Source organism: Melospiza melodia, chromosome 15, assembly GCF_035770615.1.
Source record: "Melospiza melodia melodia isolate bMelMel2 chromosome 15, bMelMel2.pri, whole genome shotgun sequence".
In the NCBI taxonomy this organism is placed as follows: Eukaryota; Metazoa; Chordata; class Aves; order Passeriformes; family Passerellidae; genus Melospiza; species Melospiza melodia.
The window spans coordinates 9,224,898-9,237,594 of NC_086208.1; the positions used below are offsets into that span (position 1 = coordinate 9,224,898).

Below are 12,697 nucleotides of genomic sequence, written 5' to 3' on the forward strand. Positions count from 1 at the left end.
GTCCTTAGATTTCCAGTTTTACTTGCTTTGAAATTCAGGAAGGTGTTATTTAACAAAAACCTAACGCTGCAAGGTGTGTTTTGAAAGATATATAGATTACAGATGCCTTTACAATGTACTAAATTGGTTTAATATGAATACAGTGTTATTAGTGCACAAACCTAACTGGGATGTCACACAAAGAAAGGATTTCTGCCACTGTGTTTGTTTTTTTTTTTTTTTTGTTTTCTTTTTTTTTTTTTTTGTGTATGTGTTTGGGATCCTTTTTATGAAGGAAAAACTTATTTGGAAAAAAAGATGGAAAGAAAATATCCAAATGAGGATGTGAAAACATGGTAAAGCCTCTCAAATGTTGCCATTCTCTGTTACTCTGCATGTCTGTCCCTGAGTACTGTTAGAACATCTCTGAATTACATAAACCCCAAATCAGCAATCCATCTGTTGAGATCTGACACATCCATGCACATCCTGCACTTCCTAAACCCCTTCAGTGCAGCCATCTAACATTTCTTCTGTGATATCTGCTCTACCTAAATAACTGCTGCTGCAGAATCAGGATGGCTCAGGCAGCCCTATCCCAGGATTAATTTTTATTTGCTATAGACAAGATTCTGGCTCCCCTTTGGCATCATGAAAGCTGGGTGTCTGTGAGCCCAAGTGGAAGTAACTTTAAATACCAATTTTGTGTGTTTGTGTTCATATTAACTCCTTTGTGGTGTGTCTGCTAAAAAGAAAAAGAGAAGGAAAGAATCGAGTAAGAGCACCTGGACCAACTCCTCCCACAATCCATGTCTGCCACCCTCAAGGGCTGAGTGGAAGTTACAGAAGGTCTGCATGCAGGGTTTCCCCCCAGCAGCAGCAGGATGATTCCCTAGGGATGCAGTCTCCTGGCCATGGTGTGCCTGGGGCAGCTCTGGAGGGCAGGGACTGCTCTGTCCCCACTGGCTCTGCACTTCTGATGGCACTGCCATGCCCTGTGGCATTCTGTCCTCCCCAGAGCTGTTATTCCACACTATACATCTCAAGAGTTGTGGAGGCTGCACCTTCTCTGGCTTATTGTGACATTTATTAAAAATATTCAGAACTCAGTGTCACCTACTGATGTGTGTGCAGCTCCCACTGATGGTAACAGGGAATGGTGATTAGCAGAGTGAAAAACGTGAGCCAGCAGGATAAATGACTTCCACTCTGCACAACTCTGTTCTCTTTACTAGGTGTTTCTGATGTTCTGTGTGCTCCTGTGCAGGAAATTGCTTTTTTATTGTTTGTCCTCCTGCCTCCCTGGGGATGGTGCTAACAAACCTCCTGAAGTCTGTGACTTGAAAGTCTTCAGATTTCCTTCTATATATAGCATTTCCTTACTTAGGGGAAATCTTTTTTGTCCACTTTACATATGTATAAAAAAGCTTAGTTATATTCAATCACATGCTGTTTGTATAAAATATATTTTCAACTCAAAAAATGCTAGACCAAGGCAAGCTTCAGACCAAATGAATTCAAGTAGATAGCTGTAAAACTTCTTCAGCAACAAAATTACTGTGAGCTTTATGATCTCATATGTATTTTTATCACTTTATCATAGTAAAGAAACCACATTGCTTTAAAAGCAAGCTAAGTACTTATTTAAAGATTTGTTTTCAATCTCTTTAATGGCATATGAGCAGAGTTTGTATTTGAGTCAGTGATGAAGTGACTAAGCATAGGCCTTAACTGTTCCTAAAATAATGGCCATAAGAAGTGTATCCACTGCCTTAATGCCTGTAAAAGAGAGGAAAAAAGGGAACTATTCCAGAATTGGTTGTTTAACATAATGCCATGCATGCTATCTGAATTCCATCAGAGGAGACTACGAGGAAAAAGGAATTATAAATACAGAAAAGCTTCTTCAGTGACAAGTATATAATTATTTTTTAAACAACCCCTTGCAGTCTGCATGGGTTATTTGCTGTGTCTAGTCATGCTTTATTTCAGTGCTCAGCCAGGGGTGTTCCACGTGCACACTGCTGCTTGTCATTGACTGCTGTAACTTCAAGGAAATTAAATTCTGTTCTACCAAAATATGGAAAACACTGAATAATCTCTCCCCCACCATCACCCTAAATTCTCTTCCTACGTGTCACATGTCTGCTCCTTAATGCAACTCAGCTGTTGCTAAGGCACCACTTCCCTCAGCAGGTCCTGGAAGGTGAATACAGAGCTCAGCCGGAGCAGGGCACCTGCACCCACCCTGCAGCCGTGGATGGCCAAGGCACACACAGCCTGGGCAAGCTGAAACAGGTCCTGTCCTGCTGCCCTGTGCCAGGCCGTGGGGAGGGCAGGGCTGTGCCTCCCTGTGTGCCAGGCAAGGCTGTGCCCCTCTCTGGGCACTCACAGGGTGATGCTGACCCAGGACATGGCTTGGACAGAGCCAGCAACCCAGACTGAGATGCTCTGGTGGGAAATGGGGACCCTGCTTCTGGGAACCTTGCTTCTCTCCCCCAGTGATGGAAGGTGAAACCTGAGTGTCAGGGTGGCTGCAGACCCTCCAAGGGCAGAATGGGCTCAGTTTTAGTTTGAATTAGCTCAGGGCAGTCAGTAGCAGAGTGGAAGGGTGGATGTGGCCCTGTGCTGGTGTTGTGGTGAGGCTGTACCTACCTGGCAATCCCTGTGCTTCAGCCCTTCCCCAGAAGCCTCCCTCAGTGCTCTCGTTCCTGTGCTCTCATCCCTGTCTTATTAGCAGAAGAAAATCCAAATAGACATTCTCATCCCAAGTGAAGATGGGTTTAGTTTACAGAAGCATATTTTGCCTTTGTTGCCTTTTCACAGCTGTTTAAAGCTTCTGATTGCTTTCTAGAGGCAATTTCTGTGAATGCTCTTCTAATATTTTTTTTAAAATGAAAGTATATTGTCACTTTTTAATAAATATAGATTTGTTACCTTGCGTGAGGGAGATCTGCATGCTGTGATTCAACACAAAACTCTACAAAATGCTCTGGTTTCCTTTATTCCTGGTAGTTAAGCTCTATCAGTAGAAAGCAGTGTCCTCCTCTGACCTCCTTTGATCAGTGCCAGTCACAGGCTGCTGTGTCTGGTGACAGATGCAGTTCTCCCCTGAACCTGTTACTCAAGCCCAATGATTTGAACTTATAGGGGTGAAGATATACTGTTTCTTCAGGGAGTTGTTCATTCAGGAATGCATTCTGGAAATAGCTGGGAAGCCCTAGTGAAGATGCTAGTGTGTTCTCACTTTTTGGAAAATATTGCAGCTACCTGTTTCAGTATTTCAAAATCAAATTAACTTTCCTGATCCCACTTGGAAGCCCACTGTCTGTACTTTTTGTTTGCCAGAAGAGGCATGTTAGTTCCTGTTTCTAGAACCTTTAATTACAATGCCAAGTCAGTATCTTACTTCCATCAATTTCCCCTTTCTTGAAATATAACCTAACAGCATTTATTCCCTTCTTTTAGTGGTAGAAATCATAAACCCAAGAGCATTTGAGAAGAAATGAGTTAAGGAAGAAAAATCAGATCAATACTGGAAGATTTGAGGCTTGAGGAGGATATCATATTGGCTAGGACAAAGAAAAGTGAGAAATCAGTGAAGTGCTAGGAAGATGTGGGTATCTGGAGAATGGACACAAATTGTTAGTGTAAGATATGAGGTTGGATAGGAAAAGAGAGAATTTACAAGTGTTCTAGAGGTTAGAAGATGGAGAATATAGCCAAAATGTGGATGCCTGCCTTCCTGCAAGAGCCTTGGCCTCTTTGGTGGCAGGGGCAGCCCAAGCAAGGGTGCAAGGAAACTCCAGACCTGCCTTGCCCTCTCCATGTGCCTTTCCTCAAAGCAGGAGGAGTTTCTGCCTGTCCTCCCTCACTGCTCCTGATGGAGGGCAAACATCCATTTATACCAGCACAAGCTATGTGGCAACACAATACTGAAAGTGGCTATTTTCTGTCTGTCCCCAACTTTCTAGGCTTTCAAACTCCTAGCACAGAGTAAAATCAGCAAGTTTGAGAAACTTGTGCAGAAGTGAACGACAGCAACTAGTTAAGAGCCCTAGCTCACAGTTTGGCTTCAGAAGTACAGGAGATATCCAGGTCTGGAGGATAAACAGATGCCAGCTGATTAACTACTCAGTATTGGGACTGCTTTAAACCCTCTGGCTTCTGATTTAATCCAAACTACAAAGTTAAATCATGGAATTGTGGAAAACATTGGTGTTCATCTGTCCTTGAGACAATTTGTTCTTGGCTTTCCATCAGTTCTGTATGATTTCTGTAAAGGGAAGTGCTCTACAGAGAAATGCCAGTGGTGACTGTTTTGGATGAGTGTACAGGTCTGGGGGTTTGGGGTGGTTGTTTTTGTTTCTGGTTGTTGCTTTTGCATTTGTTTGTGGGTTTTTGATTTAGGGAGAGGAATGGACAGGGCTGCAGGCAGGAGCAAACTCTCTTGGGGCTATATCTGCCCCAGGGATGGAAAGTGTTACATCCTTCTTATGCAGGATAATCTGACCTTTAAGAACTGGTATAGAAATAGACTCTTAAAAACAAATGCAGGGAAGAGAGAAGCCACAGGAACCTCAGCTGAGGTCAGGCTAGATTCAAACACCAGAAATTTCTGATAGGGGTGAGGTTTTAATCACTGAACAGAAACTTCCTCTCAGGTATATAGACCCTGGTGTATTTAAAGAGCAGTGGTCAGTCCAAAGGCATCAGAACAGTATATTTTATACACTGGCATGTATAAAATTTGTGCAAGTGGTTTTTATGTATACTTAGGCTTGAACTTTTTTATCCCATTCTTAAACCTGTAGTTCCAGTCAATATTTTTCCTCACCAATTCTTTATCACTTTCTAATTAATCCAGTAGCTATGCATCATAATGACTGCACTGATTACTTTTGTATCTAGTAGTAAACATTCTTCCTAACAGTGGAGATGATTAATGTATAAAATAGTGAGATACCAACTATAACTTGCTTTGAAGTGAATGTGAAGGTCATTCTTGATACCTTTAGCCTACTTCCTTCTCACTTCTGGGAGTCAGAGGGAAATGATGCACAAAAACACAAAGCTAAAATTAAATGCAAGTAAACAAAAGCTACAGATATTCACCTGGCATAACACTATATGACACAGAGCTTTTGCTGAAAAAATAATCTGAAAATAGTTATCTTAATTAAAAAAAACTAAAAATACCCCTGACTTGAAAAGTCTAAGAAACCTGTATTTGTTTGATCTGCATCTGTCAGTGATTTGACCATGTAAACTATAGGCTCTAAAAGTAAATGGAAAATTATTTGGAAAGGAAGCACTAACACAATAATAGTGTTAATACATTTCTTCAAAGAGAGAATTTAGCTTTTCCTGCAACACAAACTGCTTGGATAAGCAGAGTTAATGGATAAGCAGGAATGAGATGGTGATAAGTGAGGTACTATGCTAACTTTTACTATTAGTGTTTCAGAAGATTGCCTTTCTTGTTAAGCTAGCACTAGTCAGAAGGCCTAGGAGAATGTCTCCATGGTGAAGTGTTTGTTTCATAGATGGAACAATCTTCCTGCCCTAGTTTGTGGTGTTGTATCAACAGATGTCAGCCAAAACCTACACCTGTACAGAGGGACTGGTCAGCCTGTTCCTCTGCAGAAAGGCTGAGCAGAGCCAGCTGCTCAAACCTGACATAAACCAGCATCTGCACCAAAGAGGGATCAGTGACCCCTGGAAAGACATCCAAGTGACTCTTGCTCTTTCCCAGCCTATTTTGTTAAAGATGTCTGCCTTAAAGAGCAGAAAAACTCACTGGCTACCAGCCCATGTCTGAGCTCAGCCTGGCTCCTCAAGATGATGTTTGAGGCTTGGCTATAAAGCTGCAGTTATTGCAGCAAGCCTCAGCCTCCCATGAATCTCCCCCAGCTGCACTTGTCAGCCCATGAGATGACCTCCCATAATGGAACTGGCAAAGAGATTTCTGCAGGCAAACAGCAAATAACACACTTTTAATTGGGCAGGGCTCCAACCCCAGGTCTGAGCCCAGGGAAGCTGCCCTGAGCAGGCACCAGGGGCCACAGCAGAAGTGAAGAGCCTCTGCAGCCTGCTCTGACCACAGGGCCTCTGTCTGCAAGTACACCAGCACAGACCCTTTTGTCCAGGCATTGTCCTGCCATCTGGATACTGCCTGAATTCTTTCCCACACTCCAAATGTTGTTTAATTCATACTGGCCACTGTTATCCTCTGTCTCATGCCAGGACATTTAGTGGGAGGCTATCTAGCATGGGCTGAAACGGTGCCAGGAGGAGTATTAATAGATAAACAGTTTAGAGGATTGTGTACCACTGCTTGGGCTCACAGCCAGGTTCTGCTTAGTTTACCAGATAAAACAGGGAGGTCTCAAAGTTACAGGGTTCTCCTGCCTTGCTGGGAGGGCCTGTCACCCTAAGGCTGACGCTGTGGGTAGGATGCAAGCGCCAAAGGTTTTTCAGCGTTTTCAGGAGAACTCTCTCATGTGTTTGGCACACTATTGTCCTTTCTACCTGGGATTTATAGCTTGATTGCTCTGTTACCAGCTAAATAAGGTGACATACTCTTCCCACCGCGACTTTTTAGTCCTTGCTGTAGAGGAGATGAAAGGCTAAAAGATTTATTTCTTCAAAGGGGAAGTGTGAGTGTTTTGAGGCAGTGCACTCATTGCTTTGTACAGGTCACTCCTTACTGCCAAAATATCGCTTTAAATGGAACTCAGTCTCATCCCAGACCTTTGGCAAGGCACACAGGAATGGCCAATAATTGCTGTGTGGCAGCAATTGCTTCGTATTCCTACTTATGAGTTTAATATGCCATCATAAATTCCTTGTCCATACCCACATATTAGAGATTAGAGGCTTCCTGCTCACTGACTGCTAGCAGCACCAACATTTCAGGTGGGGAACAGCTTGGTCATGATCTTGCAAAGCAGATGAGCTTGAGCTTCCAGCCAGTGCTTCATGAAGTTCTTACTTGCACTTGATTTTAAGAACAGAGCCCTGAAAAAATTGACTTGTTCAAGTGAATTAATGTTTGTCCAAGGTGTCTATTCAAATTGATAAAAGTGGAATTATTCATGGTCTTTACTATCCTTACAGTGTGATTAGAGTTTTTCCCCTTTAAAGTTTTCAATCCTTTTTTCCCCTGCTGGACAAGGCTCCCTGCGTGGCAGCTGCTGTGCTAATGAGGGCTCTGTATGCAGACCAGCAGCCCAGGTGATTCCTGGAGGGAACACTGAAAGAAAAGATTCCCCCAGCCAGATCTTGGCTCACATCCCTGCCCTGGCTGCTGCTGCCTGCTCATCCCAAGGCATCTCTTGCCCACTCTCTTGGCAGGCAGAGCTGGACCTGTCTCAGTTTGCAGGGTGATGCAGAAGCCCTGTAACACTCTGGTGCACGGGTCCATGGCATGTTGGCTCATGTCTGTTGTCTGTCAATCTCTTGTTTAATTAGCTTTGTTTTCCTTTGTTGTCCAGCAGAAAGCAAAGGGAGAGCCTCTATTAGATAGTTGCTAGAAAGAACTTCATAAAAATTCTTTGCTTTTTAAATGTTTTTTTAGTTTTCATACCTAGAACATGTTATCTACTATTTCTTCTGGCTTGTCTGAAGTATAATAAATATTATTGTTTATCTTTGGAACATTCTATGTAGAATCAAAACAAGGCTTTGGTAAACTAAACCCCTCCTCCTTCACACAAATATTCCTTGGGGCAAAGGCTCTATTTTTCAAATGTGTGTGTGATACTGCGAAAGGTTAAACAAGGCTTACTTGCACTATACATCACATAAGCATGTTACTGATTCCTCAAATAATAATTCTTAAATGTCTTCATTACACTTTCTAATTAATTTTGCATTTACAAGAATATATTAACTCTTGAATGGCATTAACTCTGTAAAACAGTGATTAAAATATATAACAGGCTTCAAAGATTAACATCACAGAACTACAGATAATTTTTTCTGCAAATTATTTATCATGTTATGTGAACTACTTGCTAAGCATTGCAAATCAAATACTAGTACAGCTCTAAAAAAATTATTCATGTCTGTAGAGGTCGTTTTACCTCAGTAAATAATGTTTAAATCTGTTGGGTCTTTTACCAAGTATATATTTATTGTCCAGGGGAAAGCTCAGATAATTTATCAAATAATTTTAAATGCATTACCATTTTTTGTGCTACGAGTTCCAGGGTAAGATCTTGGCTCTGTTGAAGATATACTGAACTCATAATCAGGCTCCCACTGCCTAAGTCTGGTGATAAGGTCACCTTCATCTTGTTAACTTTGCCATTATACAAAGCTGCAGGCTTCACACTGTCAATTCTTTAAAAAGCCCCAAAAACCAAAGCTCTGCCACCAATTTAGAGCTCTAGTTGGGTACAAACTGCTCTTTTCTAGGCCAAGCATCTTTTGACTTCTGTGGAAAGAAACTCAGAGGAGGGACCAGCAACAGTTTGTTCTCCACAGAATGTTAAACTTCATGAGGATAACCTGCATTGTTTCAGATGCCATACAGGCAATTTAGCCTCTGGTTATCTTATGTTACTATTGTAACATAACAGCTCCATCAAAACAAACATGAAAATCCATGCTGTGACTTAGTGGCTTGTATAAAGGCTTAAATTGGTGCCCATAAAAGCTACATGGCCAAATTCCAGCCTGTTTCAGTCTGGGAACCTAGGACAAGGCACACCAAATGAAGGTCTCACACCTTTATTCTCCTACATGCAGAATTTCCAAACCCACTGTGAAATCATTTCTGCTGGTGATGACCTGAATTTCTGTGAAATGTTACTCTGAAAGATGACATGGAGGATCATTCTTTCATGTGGCAGGATGCCTATGAAAGAGCTGAAGGAAAGGAGACCATTACTCTATTGAAAAGGGCTTTTTTGAAACCCAACCTCTCAATAGGTGGACATTAAAAAGTGAGAACAATGTTCTATTTTAAGATTACCTGTTCAGTTCTCAAAAGCTCTTCTGTAGGACAAGAAAAAGAATGTGACTAGTCACCTCTACAGTAAAACTAGAAATTTCATTAGCTAGTAAGCATGTAACTTTTCTTCTTTTGCACCACAATACATTTTTTTTTCAGAATCATGAAGACCTGTTTAATGCTTTTATTAGGAGTCTGTCTCATGAGTAACCTTTTTTGAAAACCAAAGCTTTCTGACCCTATAGACATCTCAAGTGGAGAGCAGCAATAGATGGGTGTGGGAGACTTGTGGGAGCCAAGGCTGTAGAACTGGATGTTGTTGGAGGTGTGGTGGTTTTGCTGTTTGTTTGCTTTAAAGTACAGCTGACATCTTGCACTGCTCGCATATAAGGAGCTTTTTGTTTGCACCATATGAATATGAAGATGCTATTGTGACAACGTGTTTGGAATAAATACAGAAAAAATACTTCTGCCTCCTTGAGACTCGAGTTTGAAGAGGGCTCTTAAAGCACAGAGGCTGCTGGGATCTTGGAGCAGGACTGCAGCTGGTTCTTGGAAGGCACGTGTGTGTGGCAGATGGAGGGGGGGCACCAGGTATCCTCCTGCACACCCCTGCGAGCCCAGGAATGGCAGGGGTGCCCTCCCTGGGGCAGGACAAAGGGCTGGGAGAGCAGTGCAATCCCTGAGACTGGAACATCTGTGTTGCACCAGCGTGGTGCAGCCCTGGAGACAAAGCACAGTGCACCCAGGGGCTCGGCAGTGCCCGCAGGGAGCCCGAGCTGTGCCAGCTGAAACCGGGCGAGTGCGAGCCCTGGAAATGAGGAGGGCGAGCCGAACGCTGGGCTGCTGTCAGCTTCAGTGTGAAATTCCAGCTGTGCTAAAATCAGTGTCCAAAATCAAGCCACCACCAGGACTTCGTCCCAGATTTTCCCCCAAGGCGCTGTGCTTGCCCTGTGTGGGGTGGGCAAGGGGGTGGCTGAGCCCCACTCTGAGCCCCTCAGCTGCTGTGCCTGCAGCACTGACTGACAGCCTGACTGAACACCCACGTACAGAGAGAGGCTGCACCACACATATGGCAGAGAACAGAAAAACACCCAAGGAAAGCTAGCAAAAATATCTATTTTTCAGAAGACATGGGGGATACAAAGAACATGTAATTCTTTAGTGCAGGAAAAAAAAATTGCAGCTGGGTAAGACAAAACATCCAAGTTTTCTCTCTATCTTCCAATTTTATTCTACTGCATAGGCATCTGCCATGTATGGCCAAAATATCAGATTTTTCTTCTCTTAAATGGAACAAAGAAGGAATAGAAAAGAGGAAAGGAGAATGAGGAACATCAACGCTTGGCAGCTAGCAAGTGATGACATGAAAACCACTTATGGCAATCTCTGAGCATAGTTATTTTAAATTTATTTAAAAGAAATTCCTATTCAGAACAGGAGTGAATTGTTGGCAGGAGCTCTATTATATTAATTTGTCTATAAAGTAATGTTTGTAACTTGCTCTTAATGCATGGCTTGGAAGATTTGTTTGGATGAAAAATTATAGCTGTTGGTGGTCTATGCAAGAAAGCTCAGCCTACCAGAGCTCTGTGAATATAAGGAGCTCTGTGACCTGTTGCTGGTCTTCTTCAATTTTCTAGATTTCAAGTAAGAAAATACAAAGCAAGATATCAGGAGTAAATACCCCTATATTTAAAACTGAATTAGATTTCAGATTATGCTATGAAATGTTCTGCTGGGAGACTAGAAAACACATTTATCTTATGACTTCCTACTGTTGTTTATCACTGCTGTATTAATAGGACAGGTGAACTATTAAAAAAAATATGCTTTTCTGCCTTTGTAGTTAGAACATTGGTGCTCAAATCCTTATTTTTAGGGATGCAGGGGGGTGTTAGTAAGTGTCCAAACTGGACTGATTATGGTGAAAAGATTTTTCTCAAAGATCTGATAACATAACACGGCAACTTTCTATTTGGATTTATTATGATCACTGGGAGTATTTCAGGCATCATTCCAATTGCACTTGCATCTGATGCCAGTTAAATGGCTTCAGAGAAGGCTGTCTATGACTTTCACTGTGGGAAGCTGGAGGTCAAACAGGTTCCTCCTGCACCTGGTGTCAGTGACAGCCCGAGCATCTGTCAGGTGCCAGCCGTGGGTGTGATACCCCTGCAGCCCAGTGCTGTCTGTGTGTGTGTGTGTGACATTCCTGCAGCCCAGTGCTCTGTCTCTGTGTGTGTGACACCCCTGCAGCCCAGTGCTGTCTGTGTGTGTGTGACACCCCTGCTGCCCAGTGCTCTGTCTGTCTCTCTGTGTGTCTGTGGCACCCCTGCAGCCCAGTGCTGTCTGTGGCACCCCTGCAGCCCAGTGCTCTGTGTGGCACCCCTGCAGCCCGGCTCTGTCTGTGTCTGTGTGGCACCCCTGCAGCCCAGTGCTCTGTCTGTGTGTGTGTGGCACCCCTGCAGCCCGGTCCTGTGTGTGGCACCCCTGGTGCCCGCTGTGCTGCGGGCAGGGTGCCAGCCCCGCTGCCCCAAGGCTCGGGCACCCAGAGCCGTGGCCGGGAGGTGACAGCGCATCTCGGGGCCGCGTGCTGTGCCGGCAGAGCGAACCTACCTCTGTGTGTTTCACGCGAGTTTGCTGTCCCCGTTTTACCATGTGTGCAGGGTGTTCTTTGCCTACGGCGCATCACCCATCGTTTGTTTCGCGTAAGCCACAAGAACGGGAAGGTTTGGAAAGGGCAGGAGAGGTTTTTAATTTTTTTTTCCCTCTGTCTCATCCAAGAACTATGCGGGTTGCAGCAACCAGACAGCATGGTTCCTGTGACAAGTTAAGACTTGCAAACAAAAGCCCAGCATGCCGGGGGCTCGGCTCCGGACGGGGGCGGCCCCGCTTGGGAACGCGCGGCGCTCCCGGAGCCGCGGCGGAACAGCCGCGACCAAACCCCGAAAACTTCCCAGCCCCTGGGTATGGAGCACAGCCAGCGGCAGCACCGCGACGTAACCAGCGGTCACGGCACAGCCCGTGGGGCAGCTCTCCCGCACCCGGGCACAGCGGAGCCCCGAGAGCCGCGGGACCGGGGGCGGCGCTGGGCTCTGCCGGCAGCGGGGATGGCGCTGCCCGGAGCCGCCTCGGGCACGGGGACCGAGAGCAGCGCACGGGAAGGGACCGGACCCGGACCCCGCTCCCCTCCGCCGCGCAGCCGGCCTTACCTGCGGGCGAGACCAGCTCGCCTTCGCTGAGCTCGGCCGAGTCCGAGTCCATGGTGCCGGCTCCGCGGGCCGCCGCTGGCAGGCAGAGCAGTGCCCGGCGCGGGGAGCGCTGCCCGCTCCCTCCCCGCCCCGCCGAGCGCCATTGGCTGCGGGCGCGGCGGGGCCGGCGCAGCGCGGGGCGGGGGCGCGGCCGGGAGCGGCTCCTGCCCCGCTCTGGCACGGGCACGAGTTGGGCGGCACGGCCCGGGGCAGCGCTGCCGAGCGCAGAAATACCGGAGTGACCGTCCTGTGCATTGCCAGCGCATCGCCCGCCTGTCTTTTCCAGATGCTTATGGGCATCTCCCCTGAGCTTCAGTCGCCTTGTCCCTTTCCTTGTCGCCTTCCCTTTACGAGAAGTGTGCTCAGAAATTAGAGAGGAAGCCAATGGGGAAGTGCCCGTTCTTGTTGGGTATTAGTGCCCAGAGGAATAATGAAAGTCTGAAATCTGTTCCTTCCTGATTGTATATTTTTCCGGGGAGACAGCGCAGTATCTGGTAAATGGCCG

General features: G+C 45.3%; 1 protein-coding gene across 1 annotated transcript in view; it reads right to left on the minus strand.

Moving 5' to 3' along the window:
• Positions 1–12,290, minus strand: part of TNFAIP8L3 (TNF alpha induced protein 8 like 3) — a 43,954-nt gene extending 31,664 nt beyond the window's left edge. Inside the window, exon 1 of the mRNA XM_063169698.1 lies at positions 12,154–12,290. Within this exon, the coding sequence (XP_063025768.1) occupies positions 12,154–12,205 (52 nt within the window). The 5' untranslated portion in view covers positions 12,206–12,290. The remainder of the gene's footprint in view (positions 1–12,153) is intronic.
• Between the last annotated feature and the right edge of the window lie 407 nt (positions 12,291–12,697).